Genomic DNA, 27,815 nt, shown 5'->3' with positions numbered 1-27,815 from the left:
TCATATGGAAAGTGAATTTTGGCTAAATATGTATATGTTATACAGATAATTTTGTAAATAAACACTGAATCACTGAAAAAAAAAAGAATATAAAAGCTGTGAGAGTAGCAGCGGTGCAGTGTCAGCAGCAAACAGCGACTCATATTATTAGGGCTTACCAAAGGCACTGTGCTAAGGGCTTACATAGATTGCCTCATTTCATCCTCACAACAGCCATGTAAGGAAGTGTTATTACTATTGCTTTTTATAGATCAAGATATAGAGACACAGAGAGGCTAAGTAACTTGATCTGGGTCACACAGGTGGAAACTGGCAGAGCTGAGAACCTCAACTGCTCTTCTAATTCATGTCTACTGCTTTTGCCCCTACATAATAGTGCCTTGATCTTTACTTGCCTCCCCACCTTCAGCTTTCCTTCTCATCAGTCCATTTTTAGTTTTCCTATTGCTGCCATGACAAATTACCACAAGTTTAGTGGCTTAAACAATACAAATGTATTATCTAACAGTTCTGGAAGTCAGAAGTCAAAAATGAGTCTCCCTGGGCTAAAATCAAGGTGTTGGCAGGGCTGTGTTCATTGTGAAGACCCTAGAGGAGAATCCATTTCCTCACCTCTTTCCAGCTTCCAGAGGCTACCTTTATTCCTTGGCTTATGGCTTTATTCCTCTACCCTCAAAGCCAGCAACAAGCCTGAGTCCTTTTCACACTGCCATTTCTCTGGTTCTCTCTCTTCTGCCTCCCGCTTCCATTTATAAGGAACCCTGTGATTACATTAGGTCCACCTGGGTAATCCAGCCTCATCTCCCCATCTCAAGATCGTTTGGTTAGCAACATTAATTCCATCTGAAAACTTAATTTCCCTTCACCATGTAACCTCACATTGTCACAGGATCTGGGAATTAGGACATGGACATCTTGGGGGAGATTTCATTTCAGGTGACCTTTCTATTCCTTTCCTACCAATTCCAAACTTTTTTTTTTATATGACCTTGGGTGTTATTTGCTGACGCATGGTGTGGGTCAAGGTTGTTGAGTAGATAATGTCAAGGACTTTGAGGCTAGGGCATTGGGTGCTTTGTCCCCTGAACTCTGAAGTCACCCAAGGTGAGTATGACTTGGAAGTCAAGATGCAACCCTTGAATGTGGGTAAATGTGAAAATGGTAGATGACACTGTCCAGGAGAGGTAGAGGATGGCGTAACAAAATGGCATTAATTTTGAATGAGGAATGTATTTAAACAAGGGTAGAAAGGTAATGCTCTGGAAGAGTGATTCTCAAAGTTTACTGTGCTTAAGAATCACCTGGAGGGTTTGTTCAAACACAAATTGCTGGACCCTATTCCCAGAGTGTCTGTTTCAATAGGTCTGGAGTAAAGCCAAGAAATTTGCTTTTCTAGCAAGTTCCCAGGTTTGGGGATCACTCTTTCAGACCACCACTCTGGAAGCTCTGTAATGAGAATTTGACAGAGATGAACTTGTTGAATAAAGAACAATAAGCAGCCTCCATAAGACAGAATGGGGGAGAGGGGAATAGAGATATCAGAAAGAAGAATTGCTTTTGTTTGTTTCAGTTCAGGGAATATGTGGAGAAATCATTCATTAAAGTCATTGAGGAGGGAGGAAACTCTAGTCTCATGACTTGGGGTTTTCTGAAGATGTGGTGAAACAGTTTGAAGAAAAGTCAACAAGGAGCTGGTTGAGGCTCTAGGGAAAATGCATAGGCTGTAAGAAAAATAAAGATTCTGAGAGGCTGCAATTTAAGGGAATAACTGAGGTAGTTGTCTAGGTTGTGAAGCCCTGTGCTAGCAAAGGCTCAGATGCAAAGGGTGCCATGGAAACCTGCAGCTGGGTCACCACCTGTAAACTTTGTTACTCTTGAAATGGCTAATGGAGCTTAAGGTCTTGTTTTCCCAGAGTGAAACCAGGAGTACTCTGAGATATGGGGAGAGTGTGCCTGTGTGGTTGATCCCCAAATTTTTTCATTTATATTTTTATACTCCTGTCTTGTTCTTAAAATTTTGGTGTGATTTCAGAATATGTACTATGGGATATAAAATTGCAATTTTAAAAAGTCAAAGCTGAAGAGAGAATTCTGGGAGGATAGTAGATAAGAAGCACCAGGAATCTGTCTCCCTACCTGGACAAAAATTGCTCTGGCAGAATCTGTCTGATGTAACTATTTTGTAACTCTAGAGTCCATTGAAGGTTTGTAACTTCCAGGAAGCTATGTTGGTCAATTTCAGCTCTCAGCATAGCACAGACTGCTTATCCCCCATTCTGGGAGCCAGACATTAAACACCAGGACATTCAAAAGTAACTGCATATACAGCAGAAATCAGAAAGTCACCTTGGACTTTCCTGGTGGCACAGTGGTTAAGACTCTGTACTCGCAATGCAGGGGGCCCAGGTTCTTCTGGTTGGGGAACTAGATCCCACATGCATGCCACAACTAAGGAGCCCACGTGCCTCAACTAAGGAGCTGGTGAGCTGCAACTAAGGAGCCCTCAAGCCACAACTAAAGGAGCCTGCCTGCCATAACTAAGGAGCCTGCCTGCCACAACTAGGACCCAGCTCAACCAAATAAATAATTTTTTTTTTTACCGTACACGGGCCTCTCACTGTTGTGGCCTCTCCCGTTGCGGAGCACAGGCTCCGGACGCGCAGGCTCAGTGGTCATGGCTCACGGGCCCAGCCGCTCCGCGGCATGTGGGATCTTCCCGGACCAGGGCACGAACCCGTGTCCCCTGCATCGGCAGGCAGACTCCCAACCACTGTGCCACCAGGGAAGCCCAAATAAATATTTTTTTAAAAAAAGAAAGTCACCTGACATGCCCAGGGAAAGGCAAGGACTAAAAAAGACCTGAGAACTGGAATAACCTATAAGGGAAAAGAATCTAAAAAGGGATATATATGTTTGAATCACTTTGCTATACACCTGAAACTAACACAACATTGTAAATCAACTATACTTCAATTTTAAAAAATAAAAAAAAAATTTTTTTTAATTATACCATGAGAAAAAAAATTTTTTAAAGACCTGAGAAGACCATAAGTCTGTATCTCAGGCTGATCTTTGGCAAAGAGAGCCTATAGCAATTTTTTAAAAAGCAAAGCAAAACAAAACCAAAAGCCATCAAACCTTGGGGAAGGGAGAGAATCTGATTTCCATAGTTACCATATCATTAGATTCAAATGTTCATGTTTTCAACAACAACAACAAAAATCACAAGGCATACAAAGAAACAGGAATGTTCGCCCACTCAAAGAAAAAAAAAAACACACCACCAGAACTGTCCCAGAGAAAAACCAGATGATGGACCTACTATACAATGACTGTTTAAAAACTATCATAAAGATGCTCAAAGAACTAAAAGAAGACATGGAGAATTTCAATAAGGAGATAGAAAACCTAAAAAGAAACCCAAAAGAAACTCCAGAGCTACAAAGTGTAATAACTAAAATGAAAATTTCAAAGGCAGATTTTAGCAGGCAGAAGAAAGAATCAGCAAGCTTGAAGATAGGATGATGGAAATGATCAAGTCTGAGGAATGGAAAGAAAAAAAGATTAAAGAAAAGTTAACAGAGCTTAAGGGAACTGTGGGACACCATTAAGTAAACCACCATACACACATTATAAGAGTTTCAAAAGAAGGGAAAGAAAGGGAAAGAGATTATTTGAAGAAACAATGGCTGAAAACTTCTCAAGTTTGATTAAAAAAACAAAACATGAATATAAACAACCGAGAAGGTCAGTGAATTCCAACTGGATAAACTCAAAGAGACCCACACCAAGGGGCACTGTGATCAAACTGTTGAAAGACAAAGATAGAATCTTGAAAGCAGCAGTAGAGAAGCAATATATCACATACAAGTGATCCTCAATAAGATTATGTGCAGATTTCTCATCAGAAATCTTGAAGTCCAGAAGGCAGTGGACTGATACAGTCAAAGTGCTAAAAGAAAAAACTGTCAACCAGGAATCCTATACCTGGCAAAAGTAACCTTCAAAAGTGAGAGAGAAATTAAAACATTCCCAGATAAAAAAAATCTGAGGGAGTTTGTTACCACTAGTCCTGCCCTGCAGGAAATGCTAAAGGCAGTCCTGCAGGTCAAAATGAAAGGACACTGGACAGTAACTCAAAGCCATACGAAGAAATAAAGATCTCAGTAAAGGTAAATACATGGGCTAGTATTATTATAAAAGTGGTTTGTAACTCCATTTTTAGGTTTTCTACATGATTTAAGAGAGTAATACATTTTTTAAAAACAATTATTAGTCTAAAAGCTAGTATTATTATAACTTTGTAACTCCACACTGTTTCCTATGGAATTTAAGTGACTAATGAATTTACTGGTTTTGAACACACAATGTATAAAGATGTAATTTTGTGACTTTAATAACTGAAAAGAATGGGGACTGAGCTGTGTAGAAAAAGAGTTTTGTATGTTACTGAAGTTGAACTGGTATAAATTCAAATTAGAATGTTATAATTTAGGTTATCAAATGTAATCTCCATGGTAACCACAAGGAAAATAGTTTTAAAATATACACAAAAGGAAATGAGGAGGGAATTAAGATGTTTTACTACAAAAAAAAAATCACACACACAAAAGAAGACAGCAATGTGGGAAATAAGGGACAAAAAAAGTATAAGGCATATAGAAAACAAATAGCAAAATAATTCTATCAGTTATTACTTTGAATGTAAATAGATTAAACTCTCCAATTAAAAGACAGAGATTGAGAGAATGGATTTAAAATAATGATCCAACTATATGCTGTCTACAAGAGACTCACTTTAGATCCAAAGCCAAAAAAGGTTGAAAGTAAAAGGATGGAAAAAGACATTCCATTCAAATAGTGACCGAAAGAGAGCAGAGGTAGAAATATTAATATCAGACAAAATAGACTTTAAATCAAAAAAGTTTGCAAGAGTCAAAGAAGGACATTGTATATTAATAAATGGTTGAATACATCAAGAAGAAATAACAATTATAATATTTTAGGCACCTAATAACAGATCGTCAAAATATGTAAAGAAGAACTGACAGAATGGAAGGGGAAAATAGTTCCATAATAATAGTTGAAGACTTCAGTACTCCTCTCTCAATAACTGATAGAACAAATAGTTGAAGATAAGGAGAGGACTTGAACAACACAATAAACCAACTAGATCCAACAGTTATATACAGAACACTCTACCCAACAACAATGGAAAACACATTCTTCTCAAGTGCACAAAGGACATTCTCCAGGATAAATCATATGTTAGGCCACAAATTAAGTCTCAATAGACTAAAAAAGATAGATATTATATAAAATATCTTCTCCTACCACAAGGTAAATTTCAAAATCAATAAGAGAAGGAAAACTGGAAGATTAATAAATGTGTAGAAATCAAACAACACACTCTTAAGAAAAAAAACAATGAATCAAAAAAGAAATCACAAGGAACATTAGAAAATACTTAGAAACTAATGAAAACAAAAACACAACATACCAAAACTTATGGAACACAACAAAAGCAGTGCTAAGGGTGAAATTTATAACTATTAGTACTTACATTAAAAAACAAGAAAGATCTCAGATCAATAATCTAACTTTACAACTTACAAAACTAGAAAAAGAAAAAACAAATAAATACAAAACTAGCAGAAGAAAGGAAGTGATAAAGATTAGAGTGGAGATAACTGCAATAAAGGGTAGAAAATAGGGAAAAAATCAATGAAACCAAAAATCAGTTTTTTGAAAGCATCAACAAAATTTGTAAACCTTTAGCTAGAATGACTAGGAAAAAGGAGAGAAGACACAAATTACTAAAGTAAAATAAATGAAAGTGGGGACATTACTAGTGAGTCTACATAAAAAGAATTATAAGAAAGTACTATGAACAATTGTATGCCAAAAAATTGGGTAATCTAGATGAAATGGACAAATTCCTAGAAACACAAAACCTACCAAGTCTGAATCATAAAGGAATAGAAAATCTGAACAGACCTATAATAGTAAGGAGATTAAATCAGTAGTCAAACCTCCCCTCCCAAAATATAAAAGCCCTGGACCTGATGGCTCAGTGGTGAATGCCACCAAACATTTAAAGAACTAATACCAATGATTCTTAAACTTTTCAAAAAGTTGACAAGGAGTGAATACTTCCAAACTCATTCTATGACACCAGCATTACTCCAATACCAAAGGCAGACAAAGACACTGCAAGAAAATTACAGACCAATATCCCTTATGAACACTGATGCAAAAATCATCAATAAAATACTAGCAAACCAAATTCAGCAGCATATTGAAAGTATTATACAGCATGACCAAGTGGAATTTATTCCTGAAATATACGGAGGGTTCAACATATGAAAAATTCATCAATGTAAGTACACCACATCAATAGAATGAAGAAAAAAACACCTTCATGATCATCTCAACGATGCAGAAAAAAGTATTTGACAAATTCAACACCCTTTCATTATTAAAAAAAAAAAAACAAAACTCTCAACAAACTAGGAATAGAAAGAAAATAAATAAATAAAAGGTATCCAGATCAGAAAGGAAGAGTCTGAGAGTCCGCCTGCCGATGCAGGGGACACGGGGTCGTGCCCCGGTCCGGGAAGATCCCACATGCCGTGGAGCGGCTGGGCCCATGAGCCATGGCTGCTGAGCCTGCGCGTCCGGAGCCTGTGCTCCGCAACGGGAGAGGCCCCAACAGTGAGAGGCCCGCGTACTGAAAAAAAGAGTATATAGAGAGCTCCTAAAACTAAACAACAACAGAAAAACAACCTGATTCAAAACTGGGCAAAAGACTTGAATAGACTTCTCTTCAAAGAAGATATTTGAATGACCAATAAGCACATGAAAAGATGCTCAACTTCACTAGTCATTATGTAAATACAAATCAAAACTACAGTGAGATACCCCCTCACACCCATTAGCATAGCTACTATCAAAAAATCCAAAATAATAAATGTTGGCAAGGATGTGGAGAAATTAGAACCCTTGTGCACTACTGGTATGAATGTAACATGATACAGCCACTGTGGAAAACAGTATGGTGGTTCCCCAAAAAATTAAAAACAGGCTTAACATATGACCCAACAATTCCACTTCTGGGTATGTGCCCAAAGGAATTAAAAACAGGGTCTCAAAGATATATTTATGCACCCACATTCACAGCAGCATTATTTGCAATAGCTAAATTTTGGAAGCAACCCAAGAGTCCATGAACAGGTGAATGAATAAGCAAAATGTGGTATATGCATACAGGGGAACATTTTTCAGTCTTAAAAAGGAAGGAAATTCTGACATATTCTACAATATGGATGAACCTTGAGGATGTTATGCTATGTGAACTAAGTCAGTCACAGAAAGACTAATGAGGTACCTGGAGTAGTCAAAATCATAGAGACAGAAAGTAGAATGGTGGTTGCCAGGGGCTGGGGGAGAGGGAAATAAGGAGTCATTGTTGAATGGGTGTGGAGTTTCAGTTTTGCAAGATGAAAAGAGCTCTGGAGGTGGATGGTGGTGATAGGTGATCGTTGCTCAACAATACGAATGTAATTAATACCACTGAACTGTTACTCAAACATGATTAAGATGGTAATTTTCATGACGTTATGTGTATTTCACAATTTTAAAAGTTTGAAAAAAATCAGGGCTAATTCAGGCCAAATCCAGTATGCAGATATACAGACCTCAAGTTTCTATGCAGTTAGTAAATTAAGCAACAAATATGACTTACCATCCCTCTACTACCTCTCAAATTCCTGGGGCATATATTTTACAATCAAGTTTCCCTAGGCATTCACCAAGTGAGAGAAAAGTATACTTTATTTAGCCAAACTGTCTCAAGCATGAGTGTAGATTAAAGGCATTTCATACATGCAAAGCCTCAAAAAATTTACATCCAACTTATGGTTACCAAAGGGGATAGCAAGGGGGGGCAGGGATAAATTAGGAGTTTGGGATTAACATGTACACACTACTATATATAAAATAGGTAAACAGGGCTTCCCTGGTGGCGCAGTGGTTGAGAGTCCGCCTGCCGATGCAGGGGACGTGGGTTCGTGCCCCGGTCCGGGAAGATCCCACATGCCGCAGAGCGGCTGGGCCCGTGAGCCATGGCTGCTGAGCCTGCATGTCCGGAGCCTGTGCTCCGCAACGGGAGAGGCCACAACAGGGAGAGGCCCGCGTACCGCAAAAAATAAAAAAAATAAAAAAAATAAAATAGGTAAACAACAAAGACCTACTGTATGGCACAGGGAGCTATACTCAGTATCTTGTGATAACCTATAATGTAACACAGCATTGTAAATTAAATCTACTTCAATTAAAAAATTTACACCCCAAGCATTGTTTCTTAGCAGACTACTGTATGACAAAAGTCAGTCCTCAATTGCTACTATAAGGTGTCGTGTATTTTTCTCTAATCTCTTCACAGAACTGATTGTAAACTCTCTGAGGAAGGGACAGCATTTTATACTTCTATTACTCAACGGGATTTTGAGACTGTATTCATACCACAGTAGATTCTGTACATGTTATTTATTCCAGAGGTATTACAAACAGTAAGTGAATCTTCCGTTAGCAGAGAGGAGGGGAAGAACGGAGTCAGCTGGGACGTGGGGAGTGTTAAGGCTCATTTCTCCAGCCATTCACCCAGCGGCACTCCATTATCTGCTCTCACCTAGTCCAGCCCACTTTAGTTCTTGCCAACATACACCCTCCCAGAAATAATCATTATTAATATTCTCCATGATCACTAGTCATATTTAATCACAGAATTACAAATGTGGGGAGTTTCTCTTGCTTAGTTTTCAGAAAGCTTCTTGGATTAGGACAACAAGCAGCTGCGCCCCACTTCCAAGGAAAGATTGTCTCTGCAGTTCCACTAAGTCCCGGTAGGTGGCGCTGGCACAGTACAAAACAGTTCGAATTTGATCCCTGTTTATTGAAAGAATCCAGCTCCTTTTGCCACTGAGGTTATAAAATTTATTTTTAGTGTGACTTGATGGGCCTTGTCTGAAATTTAACAATATTGGAATCAAATTCTGATACCTAATCACACAGATGTAAGCTCTATTAGATTTCAATTAGCATTCACTCTGATTTGATTATAAGGCTTCAACCATTAAAATGGCTAATAGGGAGACATTTAGATAATTGCAGCTGCCTGGGGTTATTACATTTGCTATCATTTCCACAGAGTGATTCATGTAAAGACTGGGCCATAACATTTGTTTTTGTTGGTGGAGACAAGGAACGAGGGCTTACGGGGGTGGAGGCACGATGAAGCGTTTTGCTGTTGTGGTCTGGCATTTGGGACTGTTTTTCTTTTTTATTCTTTTTGTGGGATTGTTTTTTAATTAGGAGGGAAATAAGAGTGTAGGGCGCTTGCCATTTAGCTGTTTTCCAAAAAGATATTGTTGATTCTCCATCTACAATACTGTTTCATTTGGCAAAAGAAAAGAGGCATTAGCCAAGTTTCCTTTTCCTCTTTTTTAATTGAACTGACTTACATTTGAACTGAGAAGATTAACCACATCAAAACTCACCTCCTGCACAAAGGCCTTCCTCAGTAAATGGAACTGGGGTCTCCCCTATCACCTAATACCATTCCTAGGTGCAAATGCTAGAGGTGTTTTACCAAAGTTGCCAGACCGCTTGGTGAGGATATTGAGACATGCTTTAAACGTAAAAGGAATAGTTGGACAAACTGACCTTCAAGGTCACTTCAGCCCCCACCATCTAAGATTCTAGGGATCAACGAAAAAATGTCCCTGCCCCAAAGAGCCCCCAGACTCTAGGAGCAGGACCAGTCACCTAGGGTTTTAGAGCGGCCCGCACATGGTATATTTTTCTGGGTGGGACAGAGGAGCTGTTCCAAAAAGGTGGGGAAACTCACCTCCAGAAACTCACCCTCTACTCTATGTGGGCCACTAAGAGCCTGAAATTCAAGTCTGGAAAGAAGTCATTGGTGAAAATTCATCTGTTTTTAAATCCAATACTTTATCATTTTTACCCACAGATAACTTGATAATTTGCCAATAGGGCTGCAAAACTATATTCCACTCAAGGAAACAGATGTGGTGCCTGAAGACTCAAAACCAGATTGTGAGGGAAGCTTAGAATTCTCTTTTGTTCTGCTAGAAAATATTTCTCGTGTACTGTACCAACATGAAAACATTAATTCTCATAAATACCTCTCCAGTCTCAGAGGCCTAGGATATAACCCCCTAGAGCCCAGGACTGCATCTTTTTAGTCCTATGTTTTGGGGCAGGACCTAGCCCAAGACTCTGCAGACAACAGTCAAACACTTTGCTGTGCAAAAGATCCAGTTCTATTCCAGATCAGACTATGTGTGTGAGAACATAAGAAAAGGCAAAACTTTTCTTAGAACAATGATCCATCAAGCCTAGTAGTCTGCCTTCTATATGTTTGAATATAAGTTCAGTAATCTTCCAAAAAGACAAACATCCTAGGTTGTCCTATAATGCACTGGGTCTTTTCTTTCCCCAGTACAGGTGGTTGTGAGGTGGGCTGGGACCCAAAAGTCCTGACCATAAAAAGAATGCAGGCGGACAAGCTGAAGGTCTGAGCCGCTGCCCACGACTCATGTGGGTGGGGTCCATTTTTCCCAGAAGTGCAGACAATGTCATTTGTAATTCAGAAAAAATGTGGCAGACATTGCCAGGGCAATTCTCTCAGCATTGAGTGAAGAGAAGGGGGTGGGGACGGTGCAAGGACGGGGAAGGGGGGATGGGGCAGTGCACAGATACCCAGAAAAGGTGGTCAGAGAAACACGTTTCCTCCTAGGCCTGTCTCTGCAGACAGGTCTGTATTCAACTATTTGGGGAAAACGAGCTGCCAAGCAAACTCCTTAGCCACTCTGTGGAGGGAACGTCTATAACCCTTCAGTGCTGGGAGAGCCACAGCTCAAGTTTTGGGACCTACTATCCTCTCAAAAGTAGATAGTACAGTTTAGTATAAGAGAAATGGAGCAACATTTTACGGAGGGATTTCCTAAACGTGAAAAAGCCATTCCTGAGATCCCGGCATTGATCTGGCCTTCTGAGATCTCTGACTTCATTTCCTATTACTCTTCCCATGACTCACCCCGCTTCACCCACACTAACCTCCCTGCAGTCCAAGAGCACCCACCTCAGGGCCTTTGCACTCACTGAACACGGTTCTTCCCCTCAGCAGCCACCCAGCTCACTCCCCTCCCTTCCTTCAGATCTTTACTTCACTGTTCGCCCTCTCATCTTCCCAGCCACCCTGCTTAAAATTTCAACATGTCCTCCTGCCCTGACATTTCTACCCCTTTCTCTGACTTATTTTTCTCCTGAGCACTCTCACTAGTATATTCTGTATTTTACTTATTTATCTAGTATATTTCTGTCTCCTGCCCGAGGTAAGCTCCCTGAGGGCAGAGTTTTGGACTGTATCTCCCATGCCTAGAAGAGTATCTAGGACAGCGTGGGCACTCAGAACAGAACTTTGAATGAATCAAGTTCAGCTCCATATTTATACTTTCCAGAAGGACACCCTGATTCACGTGAAGAAAGTATTCTTTCTAAGCAAATTAATATTCTAAGGAGGGTTTCTTATAGTTAAGCATGCTGTGAAACCTAGCTGCTTTCTAGAATCCTTAGTACTTTTAAGTGTTAGAGATGAAGAGGCATCTAGAGCAGTGGTCCTCAAAGTGTGGTCCCCGGCCAGAAGCAATAGAGGACCTGGAACTTGGAAGAAAGGCACTTTCAAGCCCCACCTAGGACCTGCTGAATGAAGATCTCCAGGGGTGGGGCTCAGCAATCTGTGTTTTAAAAGTCCTCTGGTGACTCTAACACAAGCTGCAGTTTGAGAACTAATCACTGATGTAGAGGAAAGAGCAGAGGGCTAAATTATCTAGAGATGTAGATTCTAGTCCTGGTCTATTTAATTGTGTGACCTTGGTTACACCCCTTAACCTCATCTACCTCCCTCTCTTCACTTACAAAATGAAAGAGCTGCTAAATTTTTCTTATATGCTTTTAATGTACTAATGGTAAATCTTGCAATCACAGCCCTCAAGGATCCCTTTCGTTAGGCTTGTAACTGTATATTAGCGAGTAATTCAACAACCTATCTTAAGTAAAACTTTCTTTTCTTTCAGTCTGGCCTTTCTTTTCTCAAGTTTCCTGGATTGGTGAGCAGTTTGCACAGACACACAATCTTGCCACACTGGACACTTCTTCCAATGACCATATTCTTGTACCTCACACCTTTTTCAGTTTCTGGGACAGCCCTCTATTCCGGTTTCCCTCCCATCTCTTTGGGTGTTCTTAGTTTCTTCTGCTGGCTTCTTAGCCTCAGCTCACTCCTTAAACTCTGGTGTTCCCATCTTGGTTCTTAAAATCTACACACAATTCCGGGTGGCTTTGTCCTCACCCTGGATATACCTATTTCTCAAGTAAGCCAATGACTCCCAAATATTTCATTCTCTTAGAAATCCCCACATTCAATCACCTGTTATGTAACCCCCAGACCCCTCAAATTAACACATCCAAGAGAGAACTCATCACCTTCCTCCAAGCCACTCTTCCTCTAATTTTGCCACTAAGTAGCCCAGGGCAGAAACTGAGAGCTCGTAGATGCCTCCCTCTCTCCTTCCCTCTCATCCAGTCAGGCACCAAGACCTGTAAATCCTTCCTCTTGGATCTCTTCAACCATCTCTCTTCCTTACTTTCCAGTCACTGCCTTTAACTGGTCACCAGCTTCATACCTAACCCACTTCAGTCTATTTGCCACACAGTCTTCCAAAGCACACTGATGGCAGCCACCATGTAAAACACCCAGGGACTTCCCTGGTAGTCCAGTCGTTAGGACTCTGCCCTTCCACTGCAGGGGGCCTGGGTTCAATCCCTGGTCAGGAAACTGAGATCCCACAGGTCGCGTGGGGCGGCCAAAAAAAGAAAAGAAAATTTAAAAATTTTTTAAAAAATAAAATAAAATCCCCCAGTGGCTCTCCATGGCTTTCAAGGTGCTGTCCCAGCTTCTCTGCTTGGTCACATGGCCCTGCCCCATCTCCTTCCTGCCTAACACTCTCACCTCTCCCCCCACACACCAAGCCACATGCAACTGCTTGTTTCACACCTCCATGATTTGCCACAGACTTTCCCTTCTCCTGGCACGTCCTTCTCCCTCCTTTTCTAACTAACTCCTACTTGTTCCTTAAAAGCTGTCCTTTATCACCCACACCTGTCAGAATGGCCATCATCAAGAACACAAATAACAAATGCTGGCAAGGATGTGGAGAAAAGGGAACACCTGTACACTGTTGGGAGGAACGTAAATTGGTGCAGACACTGTGGAAAACAACATGGATGTTCCTCAAAAAACTAAAAATAGCTACCATATGACCCAGCAATTCCACTCCTGGGTATATATCAGAAAGGAATGAAAACACTAATTTGAAAAGATACATGCACCCCAATGTTCACAGCAGCATCATTTGTAATTGCCAAGATATGGAAGCAACCTAAGTGTCCATATGAATGAATAAAGAAGATGTGATACACACACACACACACACACACACACACACACACAGAGAATGGAATACTATTCAGCCAGAAAAAAGAATGAAATTTTGCCATTTGCAACAACATTGATGGACTTGGAGGGTAATATGCTAAGTGAAATAAGTCAGACAGAGAAAGACACATGCCACAGAGCAACTAAGCAAGTGCGCCACAACTACTGAGCCTGCGCTCTAGAGCCCACAAGCCAAAACTACTGAGCCCGCACGCCACAACTACTGAAGCCTACATGCTCTAGGGCCCATGTGCCGCAACTACTGAGTCCACGTGCTGCAACTACTGAAGCCCGTGTGCCTAGCACCCAATCTCCACAACAAGAGAAGCCACCACAATGAGAAGCCCGCGAACCGCAACAGAGTAGCCCCCCCGCTCGCCGCAACTAGAGAAAGCCTGTGCACAGCAACGAAGACCCAACGCAGCCAAAACTAAAATTAAATTAAAATTAAAAAGAAGAAAAAGAAACAGACTCACAGATACAGAGAACAAACTAGTGGTTACAGCAGGGAGAGGGAAGCGGGTAGGGGCAATATAGTGGTAGGGGATTAAGAGGTCCAAACTACTATGTATAAAATAAATAAGCTACAAGGATATATCATACAACACAGGGAATAGAGGCAATATTTTATAATAACTATAAATGGAGCATAACTTTTAAAAATTGTGAATCACTATATTTTACACCTGTAACTTATATAATATTGTACATCACCTATACTTCAATTAAAAAAAAAAGCTGTCCTTGACCAACCCTCCCAGCCCACCTTAGCTTCCCCAATTCTACACTCCCAGAGCACTTGGTTCACATCCCAACGTGAGCCTCCTTACTAAAATCACTCCTGTACCTGATTATCTCCCCACCAGCCTATAAGTTCCCTAAGAGCCAAGATCCTATTTTCTTTTCTTTGTACCTTCAGACCCCAGCAGTGCCTGGCACAAAAGTGCTTAATAAATGCTTGACAAATTAATGTTTATTTTTTCTCTATATATAATACTTTTTTCTCTAGAGATTTCTTTTTTCATATTAGCCAAGTGTGTCAAAATGTCACATTTCCCTTAGCTTAACCAGTCCTTTTTTTTTTTTACATCTTTATTGGAGTATAATTGCTTTACAATGGTGTGTCAGTTTCTGCTTCATAACAAAGTGAATCAGTTATACATATACATATGTCCCCATATCTCTTCCCTCTTGCGTCTCCCTCCCTCCCACCCTCCCTATCCCACCCCTCTAGGTGGTCACAAAGCACCGAGGTGATCTCCCTGTGCTATGCGGCTGCTTCCCAATAGCTATCTAGTTTATGTTTGGTAGTGTATCTATATCCATGCCACTCTCTTGCTCCGTCACAGCTTACCCTCCCCTCTCCCTATATCCTCAAGTCCATTCTCTAGTAGGTCTGTGTCTTTATTTGACTAAACATAGCTACAGGTAGTTAGGGACAGACGTCTGTGCTTGATCCTGGAGCAGGAACTAAGAAAGTGAATTTATGCAGAGGGAAAGCCTCTGATCTGAAGTCTGGGGTGGGAAGGAAGGGCAGCCTGTCTGTGGGAGCTGTGACATTTCGAAAGCACCAAATTCACTGTCACCTCGAGCTTCTCCTGTGGGGCAAAAGGGATGACAGAGGTGGGGGCTTTTGTCCTCTCTTGTGGGCAGATTTCCCCGGTTAGTTTTCCTTTTGTGGCGCCTGTGGCCATGAAGGAGTCTTCCCCAGGAACCCCCCACCTATTTTTAGCCTCAGTTCAACACCCTACAGACAGCACCCCTCCCATATATCTCTCTGTTAATTTTCAATCCTGCTGTTGCCAATATGAATCACCCAGGTCTGGCCTGACAAATTGCTAGACCTTAAGTGAGAATAAAGACTTGAAGTGAAAAGGTAAAACCTTTAACAGTGGAAAGTTGCAAAGATGCCCTGACAGCTAACGCATCTAATAGCCTCCCTGTGCTACTTTTATAAAACTATTTCGTGGATGTTCACATGTAGTGTTATTCGAATGAAGTTCTCTGTGGTCAGAGATTTAGAGCCTGCACTGGGTAACCTAAACTCCTCTCTAGGATTTCCTCTTTAAGGAAGACTCATCTGGGAAATGAATTGTTGTAGATGTTACCTGAGTCAGGTAGACTACACACCATATATCATTCTTAGTACGGGCTTTTTGTTTTAAGCACTGATTATGTTATAGTTGGTGCATGCTGTGTGAAACTAGGTCAAGCTCTTGAGGTATGATATTTTGTGTTGAAAATGCTGCTGCCTCTGAAAGATCATCCTGGAATGACAGTTACCTCTCCACTGGGTCCAGCCAACCACGTGTCCATGGGCCCTTCAGCCTTGCCATCCATTGATGGGAGTTCTGATGAGGCCTTGCCCTGCTGGGCAACCTCTTAATCGACCAGATTGATTCCCATTCCACCTCCTTCCCCTTATCCTATGTCCCTGAAGGATTTTTGCCACAGGGGATACTCTAGGCAAGTGCTTATTGATTCCTCTAAGCTAGAGCTTCTGTCTCAACTTACTTTTCGATCTCTTGGCCTGGGCCTCCAGGACCTCATCTGTCTCTGTACTGAAGGTTTTGAGGAGGAGTCATCTGCCTTCTTATCCTGGGTCCCACCCTAGAGGTTACTCTCAAGCTGTAGAGAAGAAAGAAGAGAAGTGGGGCACAATCTAAGTCTATTTGCAGTATCTCCACTCCTCTTATTAATGCTCCGGATGGGCTGAGTTCCATGATGGCTCTGGTTTGGCCTTCTGTCCTCCTAGTAGCCTTTCTCCCACAATGCCTCCTTCCTCTGTAAAATGAGAATGATAACGCCTCACTCCAAGGCAGAAGCTGGACCAGATGAGCTCTTGAGATAATTTCCAGATAGAGAAGTGTTGATCGGATGAAAAGTGAGGATATTAACAGGAAGAAGAGTCAAAGAACAATTACGTTAGGTCTGAAGACAAGAGGATACTCATGCCTTAGACAATGGACCGGACAAGAGAGACACAGAAGAAATGAATTTTCTCCACTCCTCCCAGCAGTGCCCATTCCACCCCATATCCTTGCATCAAGCTAGAGTCAAAAGGGGACACTGAACAATAACTAAGCTGTACAAGACAACGTGTGACCTCAGGCCCTATGTGCAAGCCAGGCCATAAGAATTAGAAGGATTCAAAAGAGGGCAGAGGAAGAGAAGGAAGAGCTCTTGGAAAGGGTAGGTCCTGACAAGGAAGTGGGAGGAAGTTGGTCCTTGGGCAGGGAGGGAGAGCAGAGGACGTATCCTGGTGCAGGCCAGAGCCCCTGGAGCAGAGTGTTGGTGCTGGGGAGAAACGGGCACTGGGACGGCCAAGTTGGGAGGGCTCTGACTCTGGAGGATTGTAAATGCTGCCTGAGGAATTCAGACTCTGTCCTGCAGGTCATGGTAGGTCACTAGAGGTCCTGTTACAGGAAATAACAGGACAAAAATGTGTGTTAGCGAAAGGAGATTTAATCGTATCGCTGTAACCCTTTGATATTACTTGAATTTTTTTTTTTTTTTTTTTTTGCGGTACGCGGGCATCTCGCTGCCGTGGCCTCTCCCGCTGTGGAGCACAGGCTCCGGACGCACAGGCTCAGCGGCCACGGCACACGGGCCCAGCCGCTCCGCAGCATGTGGGATCTTCCTGGACCGGGGCACGAACCCGTGTTCCCTGCATTGGCAGGCGGACTCTCAACCACTGCGCCACCAGGGAAGCTCTTACTTGAATTTTTAACCATTTTTTCAACCACGCGCAAGTGCCACGTCTATGTTTTTTTAATACTACAGAAAATACAACATATAATTTGTGCTAATACCTTTGAAAAACTTTTAAATAGGAACAGTCAAGCCACACTGTTAAGAGTGTGGAGAGGAACAATGGGAGGGGCAGCATGGGGTGATGGATGTAAATGCTGGCTTTGGCTTTCTGGTTGAGTGACTTAACCTTTCTGAGCCTCAAATTCCTTTCAAAACATAATGATCTCCATCTAAGAGAATGGTTGTGAAGATTAAATAGGATAAAGTATTTCAAGTGCCAGCCATGGTAAGTGTTCAGTAAATGTATAAATAACAATTTGAGAGGCTACTATGGTAAAACAGGGCCTGCACTAATGTGGGGACAGTGGAAACGGAAAGAGGATGGGCTGGAGTCATTTCAAAAGTAGCATAAACTGAACGGATCAGCTATAGGGATTTCAGGAGAGGGAACACTCACAGCTCTCCGCAGGGCTGTGATAAATGATGCACCATAGTCACACCTAAATACCCAATCTCAGAGCACATCCTCCAGCCAGCTTTCCTGCAATCCCCTCCTTAAGAAAATGTGGGAACTTCCCTGGTGGTCCAGTGGTAAAGAATCTGCCTTCCAATGCAGGGGACACGGGTTTGATCCCTGGTCGGGGCAACTAAGCCCGCGTGCCACAACTACTGAGCTCGCACGCCTCAACTAGAGAGCCCGCGGGCCGCAAACTACAGAGCCCACAGGCTCTGAAGGCCGTGTGCCACAACTAGAGAGAGAGAAAACCTGCACGCCACAACTAGAGAGGCCCGCGCGCCGCAACGAAGACCCGAAGCAGCCAAATAAATAAATATATATTTTTTTAAATGTGATTCCTCGGAGAACAGTTATTCCACAGACAGCCTGAAGATGTCGCTGCAGGCAGTACCATCCATACTGCGCTCCTTATCTTGCCTGGATTCTGCCATTCGTGAAAGAAAATTCCACTGTGGCTCCCTATCTAAGCCCCCTTACTCCATGCTCCTGCCCTGTATGTAGCCTCCTCTTTCTCCTGTGAACACTCATCCTTCCCTCTACCTCCTGCCCTGATGCCCTGGCCACTTGGGGGTGAATCTGAGCCCTTCAAGGCAGCCGAGCCAACCTTGTGACCAGGTTGTACGCGTGCTTCCCTGCCCTTTCTCCATCATCGTGTTCATGTAGATTATTTACCAAGACCTGCACGCATGCTCTTACCCCCACCCCATTCCCCTGGCCTCTTGAGTTTCAGTCAATGAAGGTAGGGGCACCCCTACTCCCTATCTCCCATGCTCTTTAATTTCTCTTCTAAATGGCCCAATTTTCAAATATTAGCATTAAAGATTTGATGATGCATTAATCGACCTCATTTTCTGAAAATGTCAGTGTTCTTGGTAAAATAATCCCTGAACCATGGCCTATATAAACAGCTGTGGGATATAGGAAATGATGAGCACTTTGGAGCCAAGCTGAGTGACTTAGCCAGAGGGAATATGTGACAGTCATGGGACTGGGCTCTGACAGCTGAGACCCAGTAACAAAGGAAAAATGTTCCAGGCCAATTTCCCCCTTTCTCTCCGCTCATGGCTTCTGTTTGTGACCCTTCCTCTTACTCTCTCATTTGTTTTCAGCATGTAAAGATCAGCCTAAGAGTATGGGATTAACAGATACACACTACTATATATAAAATAGATAAGCAACAAGGATTTGCTGTGTAGCACAGGAAACTTACTCAGTATCTTGTAGTAACCTATGATAGAAAATAGTCTGAAATATATATATACATATATACCTGAATCACTTTGCTGTACACCTGAAACACAATATTGTAAATCAGCTATACATCAACTGAAAAAATAAAAAGCCTAACTTTCAGAATCGATTTTTTTATAGGTATCCCCCATTAACAGCCTCAGAGATAAGACTCCAAGACACATCTCAATTTTTAATATTTATTCGAGTAATCTGGGGCTCTACTTCAGAGAACAGAGGGTCTGAAAGGAGGTTTGGGAAAGACATTATCTTGGTGATTACAAGAAAGGGCTGAGGATCAAGGTTCCTAAGTCTTCACTCTATTTATAAACTGAAGCGAATCTATGATTCCTCTATGATTACCTATGACGCAGCTATGATTCTGTTTACCTTTGTCCTACACCATTCCCAAGACCTTAGACCACAGAGGGGAAGAAATATCCACATCCCCGTATAGTTTCTGGTGGTGCTTTTGCCTCTGATGCTGAGAGGGGTCATGAGCTTCTCCCCTGCTTGTGGTGCCCAAGGGCAGGGACCTCCTCTCACGTAGGTCCCCAATCCTGCTGAGTACCAGGCCTTTGTGTGGGAGTGCCCTGGCGCTAAGTCCCCTCCTACCCTGACTGAACTCAGAGTGAATTTACACCCAAGCCAAAGTAGCAAATGTACTGGCCTGCAGAGGAAGCAGTGGGCTCTTAAGCCTCCACCCCCTTCCTAATCCAACTACTCCTCTCTGAACACAACAGAACGTGAATCACCCTCACACCTTTAGCGACCACTTGGTTACTGCCACAAACAGCGAAAAGGGAGAGCCAGGAATTGAGGCCACAGGTGACACGTGCAGGCCCCCTCCCTCCCCGGCAGCCGCCGGTTACCCAACTGGCAGAGGGCACAAGGTTGAGGCACCAGCCAAGCAGGAACACCTCAAGGAGAGGTTTATTGAAAGCATTTGAGTGTTTAAAAAAACCTAAGTAATCTTTGTAAGAAAAATCAGAACTTTGTTGAACTTGTTACACTTATTTTACAGGAGAGTGTTGAAACGTTTTTGGGGGAAGGGTGAACTCTCTTTTCCAGGCTTAGTGATTCCAACCCTGCCTGCAGGGGCAGATGGAACTTCCTGGACAGACACTCTCCACTCCCAGCCTCCGGTTACAGTTACGCAGAGGAGCAGAGACCCTGTGATGCCAAGGGAGGGGAAGGCGGGTGCCTTCCCCCAAAGCACCACGAAAACATCATACCTTGGGCTGAAAAAAGAGGTTCTACACTCAGGGCCTGCAGGCTCGATTTAGCCAAAAGATGCAGGAATGCATTTTGTTTGGGTTTTTTTTTTTTTTTACAATGCTTTAAGATTTGAAATTTTTCACATCAAAATCCATTTTCCGATTTTTTTTAAACAATGGAATATCAGTGCTGAACTCCAGGTGCTACTTGGCAAAAATTGTCTGAGCTGAGTGTGAGGGACATACTCTCTCAGTCAGAGATGCCACCACTCCCTCTTGGACTCACATGGTCGGCTTCGCTCATCTGTGAAAACTGCCTGGCCCCTATAGGAAGGTATTTGAGAATAAGACCCTTTAAAACTGTGACTCCCTTTAAACTGCAGGATTTATTGCAGCAAAAGAAACCCCTGAAGGCTTTGACAGTCTTATTTTCAGGTCACCACAAATGAAAGTCCTGACAGCTGCTTTTCTGTGGGGAAAGCTCCAGAGCTTGGGAGCCCCAGATTCTGACAGGGGTGGACGGATGCAGTTGCTAACCACCACAAGAGGAAAGAAAACTTAGCCTGGGATTGGAGGCAAAATATAAATTCAGAATTTCACAGTGGGGCCTCCATCAGCAGCATGCCTGACTCGCTTGCCCTCCAGGGCTCTGTCACGGCTCCCCTCTCTTCCAGCCTGGCTGCAGTGAGCCACGGGCAGCCTTCTTCAGGAGTTTGGTTTGCTGGGGCTAAAACAATTTTTGGCAACTGATACAGGACACCCTGCCCACGATGTTTTAAGAAAAGCCAAATACGTTGGACCACCTGGTTGAACTTATAGAAATATCTCCATGCTGCCAGGCCACTGGGCACCCCAGGCAGAAGGTTCAATCCACACTGTGCATCTCCCACCCAGGAAGAGTGCACAAGGTGCCTGCAATCACACCAGGCCTTGATGGTGCTCCTTTTCCCACAGGGATGCTCCTGCCCCCACTGCAGCAGGCGAGCATAACCTGGCCATCCTGTCCTTCCCTATGGCTGTATCCTGTGCAGCTTCAAGGTTAACTTATTCATTCTTTTGCCTTTTGCATTTAAGAAAAAAAAAAAAAAGGGAATTCCCGGGCTGTCCAGTGGTTAGGACTCCAAGCTTTCACTGCCAGGCCCTGGGTTCGATCCCTGGTCTAGGAACTAAGATCCCGTAAGCCGCATGGTGTGGCCCAAAACAAACCAAATAAAGCCAAATGACATTAAAAGGCTTTAACATCTTTAAAATGGTCAAGATTAGCTAAAATGCTTGACAATGAGGTAGGGAGAACTCTAAGTGTGCAAAGGTCTTTCTAAACCAACAATCAGTTTTGCTGTCTTCTGCTCCATCTGTTTTCTGATTTCCAAGTATGTTCTCTACCACCCAAGTTGTAATATTTGTTGATTTAAACCATATAGAGCATATGATAGAGGGAAAACTTGTTGGATCACGTTATTCAAAACTGTCTCCCAGGTTGCAGAAAAACAAAAGGGACCTCCCTGGGAATCCCCACCACAGGGACAGGTCATCAAGGCTCAGCACCTCCCAAAATTTCCAAAGCGCCATGATAAATCAGGGAATGCCTGGACCTGACTCTTACCACTAGGTGTCACACTAAACAATCAGGAATAAAGACCACCAATTGCCCAAGGCCTTCAGCTACAGAAAGCCATCACGGCAGGTGCAAAGAAAACTTATTCCTGAGATACTTTTGACTTAGGCATGATTTTTTTTCAATGATCATTTTTAAACCTGCAGCTAATAATCGTCTTCTAAGGTATCCTTTGTAAGTGGGAATTCAGAGTTTGATATTTCTGTGCCTTTTTTTATAGGTGTGAATATCCCCAGATGGGGGAACATCTACCCTCTATTTTACCTAACAACTGGAGTAGAAAATACTTTGCATATCTTCCAAATTACAGTGTATTCAGTCTCATTTTCACAAGGTGTTTTCAAAAGTGTTAATACCATGACTGCTTTGGCCAAATGATTACTACGCTGGGATAGAAATTAGATAAACTGCCATGGGATGCCTAGGTAAATTTCTCTGCATTTCAGTTTCTTTTTAGGAAAGTAGGAACAATAGTTCTTACTTACAAGATTAGTTCTGAGAACTAACAATGTGTTGCAGAAAGTGTTGGAGCCCTTCAAAAATTTATACTGTGATATTTCTAAGAGACATGGTCACCCTTAGCAAAGTTACACAAGCATTTGTGGTCAAGTAATACAATTTTTAATCTGGGGAAAAAATCTAAACAGCATTAAATCCAATCTTGTTATTATAAAAGCAGGTATCCCATAGCAAAGGTAGCTACTCTCTCCAACTAATACGCAGTTAATTGGAGGTAGAGCTGGGAACTGAGATCTCCTACTTAGAGTTCTCGTTCCGCCTTGCCTAATAATTATGTATTTGTATATCACATGCCTGCAGAGACATACGGTGTCTATCCCTGGGAAGTTTTCATTTTAGTATGTGACCATTACTACCCTGAAGGTTTATTTCTTGATTTTACTTTTTTTCCCCTCATATTTTGTCTCTCACCCACATTGGCCCAGATTTCCTACATTCGGATATTGAGGGTAGGGGAGTGGGGAAAGGGGAGATGAGGAGAGGTGAAGGGTTGGTTAGTACACGGCCAGTCAAGTTGAAGACGATTGCAATAATCACCAGAAATCTCTGCAAAACTATAGAGGCTTCCTAGGGCGCATTCTGAAGAACGCTGACCCAAGTTGCTTTATTTTGCCTGGACCAGTTCTAGAAACAGATGAATGCATTCCTCTCATTGGCTAGGAGATGGGGGTGGGGCAGAGAGCATAAGTTCTATTTCTGCAGATGAGACCCGAGGATGGTGAGCCTCCGGTGGCTACCCATACGGCATGGATAGGTCCAGCTGCTGTCCTCCCCCAGGCAGGAGAGCAAGGAGCCAGCAGGGGCAGGATGAAGGCCACGCTGGGGCTGCCTTGAGCTCCTGCAGTATCCCTGGCAATTACTTTCTTAGCCAACCTTAAGGCCCAATCTTGGATAAGGCACTACTCAACCCATTCTTCAGCCACCTTCTCCAAATGCTTCTGGAAAGTCACCCAGCTGGGCACCCAGAAGTATGTTGAAGATCCGTTCTCTGCAGCAGCACAGTGCAAATCAGGGAAAACGACCTCAATAATTATTTTGTTATGGCAAGGTGTCTACAACTCTACTACAAAGATTAACACCTTGCTTTCCTTGAAAAATATTATGGTCATATTCAGCATTTTCCCGCATACAGGGCAGAGTGCTTGCCCCTCCCCCAGTCAGCAGGATTGTTAATCCCGAGGAAATGATTTGAGGGTTCTCCAAGCATTTAGGTTTTCAACGCCAGAACTTTCACAACTTCTACCTGAGTGGGGGGCTGGGGGCTACACGTCCCTGCACTGCCAAGAGCCTGGTATTGGCAGGAACGCAGAGGCAGCCGCCAGTGCGTCCTTCCTGCAGAGACGTCTGGGGAAGTGAATCCCTATACCCAGCCAACATTTCCACTCGCGTCTTCAAAAGATCAAAGAAAACATTTTTTAAAAACAGGAGAAGACCTGCAGGTCTGCAAACCCCAATAGAGAACCGCCCTGCAGGCCTGCGTCCTTGGGATCTCAGGAGCAGACGACCCCAAATCAAATCGATCATGGGAAACCCCAGGGAAAGAAGGTTTCTTGCAGGGGATCAGGATTACTGAGTGCAGGCTGCAGGGAAGTACCGGGGGAGGGGGCCTGGTCGGGAGGACTTTCCAGCCACTCAGCGTTCATCAAAAAGTTCCCTGTACATGACCCCAGTGGCTCATCGCAGGGAGTTTCTCTGATGAACCCGGGCGCGGGGTTTAGGCTTCTTTTTCCCCCTAGCAGAGGACGAGGCCAGTTCTCTTTTCTGGTCTGACTGGCTTGGAAATTCCCCGCGCCTGACCCCGCCCCGGAGAAATCCCCTGCCAGCGTTTATAGGGCGCCGCGGCGGCGCTGCGGAGCCCACAACAGTCCGAACCCGCAGTCCCGTCGGTCTGCGACACCGCGAGCAGCCAGTGCGCCGCGCAGCCCTTGGCCCGCGCACCTGAGGAGCAGCGCCCGAGCCCTCACCGCGCCATGTTCCAGCCCGCGGAGCCCGGCCAGGAGTGGGCCATGGAGGGCCCCCGGGACGCACTCAAGAAGGAGCGGCTGCTGGACGACCGCCACGACAGCGGCCTGGACTCCATGAAGGACGAGGAGTACGAGCAGATGGTGAAAGAGCTAAGGGAGATCCGCCTCGAGCCTCAGGAGGCGCCGCGCGGCGCCGAGCCTTGGAAGCAGCAGGTCACTGAGGACGGAGACTCGTAAGTGTCGCGGGCCCGGGTGGCGGGGCCGGGCGGGGGCGCCGGGCCTGCAGCCCGAGGCGCGGGGCCTGCGCTGCGGCGGCGGACTGGGGTCTGTGCACAGACCCGGAGGCCGTGCAAAGGTGCACGGCTGCGCTCGGGGACCGAGGAATCGGGGATCGGGGCGGGTTCCCGGGGCCGTGGTCCAGCAGCTCTGCCTTGCAGCCGCGCATACACACAACACACAACACACACACACACACACATACACACACACACCACCCCCCTTGCGGGTCCCCTCTGCCGGGGGCGGGGCTGCGGCGGGGACCCTAAGTCCCCGCTTGCATAAGGGGGGCGGGAGTTTCTGCCCCGCTGGCAGGCGCCAAGCGGCTGGGAGGGGAAGTACAGGGCGTTCCGGCCCGGCGAGAGGGCTGGGCGGTCTGGCCGGCGCCCGCCGCCTAAGTGGGGGGGCCCGGAAAGTCCCTGGGCGCCTGCCAGGAACACTCAGCTCATAATAACCTCGCGGAAAACACCGCGGCCTCGGCCTCCAGAAACCCCGACCTTGCGCAATCCCCCGCGGGCCGCGCCTCCCTGGGCCTCACGCAGCGCACTCACCAGCCCTGCGGGGTTTTCCCTCTCTTCCCCTCAGGTTCCTGCACTTGGCCATCATCCATGAAGAGAAGGTGCTGACCATGGAAGTGGTCCGCCAAGTGAAGGGAGACCTGGCGTTCCTCAACTTCCAGAACAACCTGCAGCAGGTGCGCTGCTCGCCCGGCCCCGTGCCTCTCTGACCCCGTGATAAAGCTGGAGCTAGCTCAGCTCCTCCCAATGATTTCTAAATTAACAATTCCTGGTCATTATCTGACCTGACCTTTTACAGCTGAATCAGCCAACGTCCTAGAGAGGACAGAAAATTCCATTGATTTGGGGAGGGCTTTATGAAGCCCACCTGGGGCCTCTGGTATTTTGCCTTTTGCCCCTTGTACCTCCCTGGGAGGAGCAGTACCCACCACCAGGATTTCTCTTGGGCTTCAAGGGAACACAGACTGTAGGTTGGATCCATGGCTTATGCTTTCTATCCCTCTTCTGTCTGTAGACTCCTCTCCACTTGGCGGTGATCACCAACCAGCCAGAGATCGCTGAGGCACTTCTGGAAGCTGGCTGTGATCCTGAGCTCCGAGACTTTCGAGGAAATACCCCCTTACACCTTGCCTGTGAGCAAGGCTGCCTGGCCAGTGTGGGAGTCCTGACTCAGCCCCGCGGGACCCAGCACCTCCACTCCATCCTACAAGCCACCAACTACAATGGTATGTCTGGCTGCCCTGCCCATCAGAGGGCGGGTGACGTGGGGAAGGGAGAGGTGGGCCGACTTAAGGAGTCCGAGCAAGGTTTAAACTCTCAACATGTGGAAAGTTGAGAACACATGTATTCATAAAGGCCTATTTGATGCCTTACTAAAGTCCATCCAGAACCCGGATTCTGGGTTCTTCAAATTCAGAAGAATTTGTCCCTTAAAAGAATAGGTGAAAGGTTCTGCTTGAGAAGTGAGGGTTGAAACAAGGGGTTATATTTTCTTACTTTTGGTCTTCTAGGTCACACGTGTCTGCATTTGGCCTCTATTCATGGCTACCTGGGCATCGTGGAGCTGTTGGTGTCCTTGGGTGCTGATGTCAACGCACAGGTGAGTGCCTCACGCCTTCAGATGGAGTGCATCAGGCTCCCAGCCCTCCTCCATATGATTCCGTGCTTTTGTTGCAAGCAGAAACCCCAAACTCAGCCATAAGCCTCTCAAATTCCTTTTGGTTTCAGGAGCCCTGCAATGGCCGAACTGCCCTCCATCTTGCGGTTGACCTGCAGAATCCCGACCTGGTGTCGCTCTTGTTGAAGTGTGGGGCCGACGTCAACAGGGTCACCTACCAGGGCTACTCCCCGTACCAGCTCACCTGGGGCCGCCCAAGCACCCGGATACAGCAGCAGCTGGGCCAGCTGACCCTAGAGAACCTTCAGATGCTGCCCGAGAGCGAGGATGAGGAGAGCTATGACACGGAGTCAGAGTTCACAGAGGATGAGGTGAGTCCCGATTAACTTGTCCATGGCTCTGCAAAATGGAAGAAGAGAGGCCATTCTCCCTCTACCTTCTCAGTCCCCTAGAGCTCCTCCTTATTCTGAGGGTCTCAACATAATGAGGCTCTCAAACTTGAGTGTCCCTAAGCAGTATCCCAAGAGTATGTCTTTTTTGCTCTTTCTGAAGGAGAGGATCCTTAAAGGAAAACTCCCTCAGTCCAGGAAGTTTATTTATATTCAGGTTATAGAGGGAGTCTAAGAATACTTGAGTTATTTCCAGTAGCAGCCCTCACCATCATCCCAGTACCCTTGGCAAAGCTCTGGAAGTTTAACCTACCTTATTTTCTCTTTTTAGCTGCCCTATGATGACTGTGTGCTTGGAGGCCAGCGCCTGACGTTATGAGCTTCGCAAAGTGTCTAAAAGAACGTGGACTTTGTATATTTGTACAAAAAAAGAGTTCTATTTTTCTAAAAAAAAAGAAAAAGGAAAAAAAAAAGGATATACTTATAACCACACTGCACACTGCCTGGCCCAGAACATTTTACTCTGGTGGATTAGCCCTCATTTTGTTATTTTCATGAACTTTGGAAGAGGGGCAAGAAGGATCATTGGAATTCAGAGAAAACCTCTTTTTAATGTCACCTTTGGTGGAGTTTTGAGGAAAGCTTATTCAAAATTTGATGAAAGGACTATATTTTATTTATTGTGCTTTTCAGTTGAATCACCATGGATTCAATGGCTGGGCCCAGTTGTATGGAGTAACGTGTAACAGGTGTGTTGTTAAACCTGTCAGTGGGGTGGGGTTAAAAGTCGCTACCTGTCAAGGTTTGTGTTACCCCCTGTAAATAGTGCACATAGTGTATTTTGTTGGTAATTATTTTGGTACTTTTAAGATGTATATTTATTAAACAGATTTTTACAAACAGCATTATCGTGATCACTTCCTCTGGGCTGCTGTCGGGCTCCTACGCTGAGAGTCATTCGATCCCCAGGTGGAGGTGGAGAGTTGTGTGGGAGAACTCACCACAGGCAGCCACGGAACCCTTTCAGAGAGCAACTTCTCCCACTGTCTACACCAGCCTCCCAGCCAGGCTTTGCAGGCGGCCGGGGCCCGGTGCGTGGGCGGGAAGGCTGTTGCATGGTT

General features: G+C 44.5%; 2 protein-coding genes across 5 annotated transcripts in view; one reads left to right on the top strand and one right to left on the bottom strand.

Moving 5' to 3' along the window:
• Positions 1-25,312, bottom strand: part of INSM2 (INSM transcriptional repressor 2) — a 136,344-nt gene extending 111,032 nt beyond the window's left edge. For 3 of the 4 annotated variants that reach the window (XM_089907603.1, XM_089907605.1, XM_089907606.1), the window contains exon 1: positions 25,222-25,312. The gene's annotated coding sequence lies outside the window, so the exon portion shown is untranslated. Of the gene's footprint in view, positions 1-16,093; positions 16,208-25,221 lie in introns of all 4 variants that reach the window. The other variant, XM_089907604.1, reaches the window with a different exon arrangement.
• NFKBIA (NFKB inhibitor alpha) lies at positions 24,233-27,596 on the top strand. Its single transcript, XM_022570715.3, has 6 exons — positions 24,233-24,627; positions 25,256-25,364; positions 25,703-25,913; positions 26,199-26,287; positions 26,416-26,676; positions 27,026-27,596. Exons 1-6 carry the CDS (start codon positions 24,401-24,403, stop codon positions 27,071-27,073), a joined length of 945 nt encoding a protein of 314 aa, XP_022426423.1. The 5' UTR covers positions 24,233-24,400; the 3' UTR covers positions 27,074-27,596.
• Positions 27,597-27,815: the final 219 nt, after the last annotated feature.

This window comes from Delphinapterus leucas, chromosome 2 (assembly GCF_059928025.1).
Source record: "Delphinapterus leucas isolate spDelLeu-1000000601 "Yukka" chromosome 2, BTC_Dleu_Yukka2, whole genome shotgun sequence".
Lineage (NCBI taxonomy): Eukaryota > Metazoa > Chordata > Mammalia > Artiodactyla > Monodontidae > Delphinapterus > Delphinapterus leucas.
Note: the sequence above shows the minus strand (reverse complement) of the source record. Positions and strands in the feature narration are given on the sequence as shown.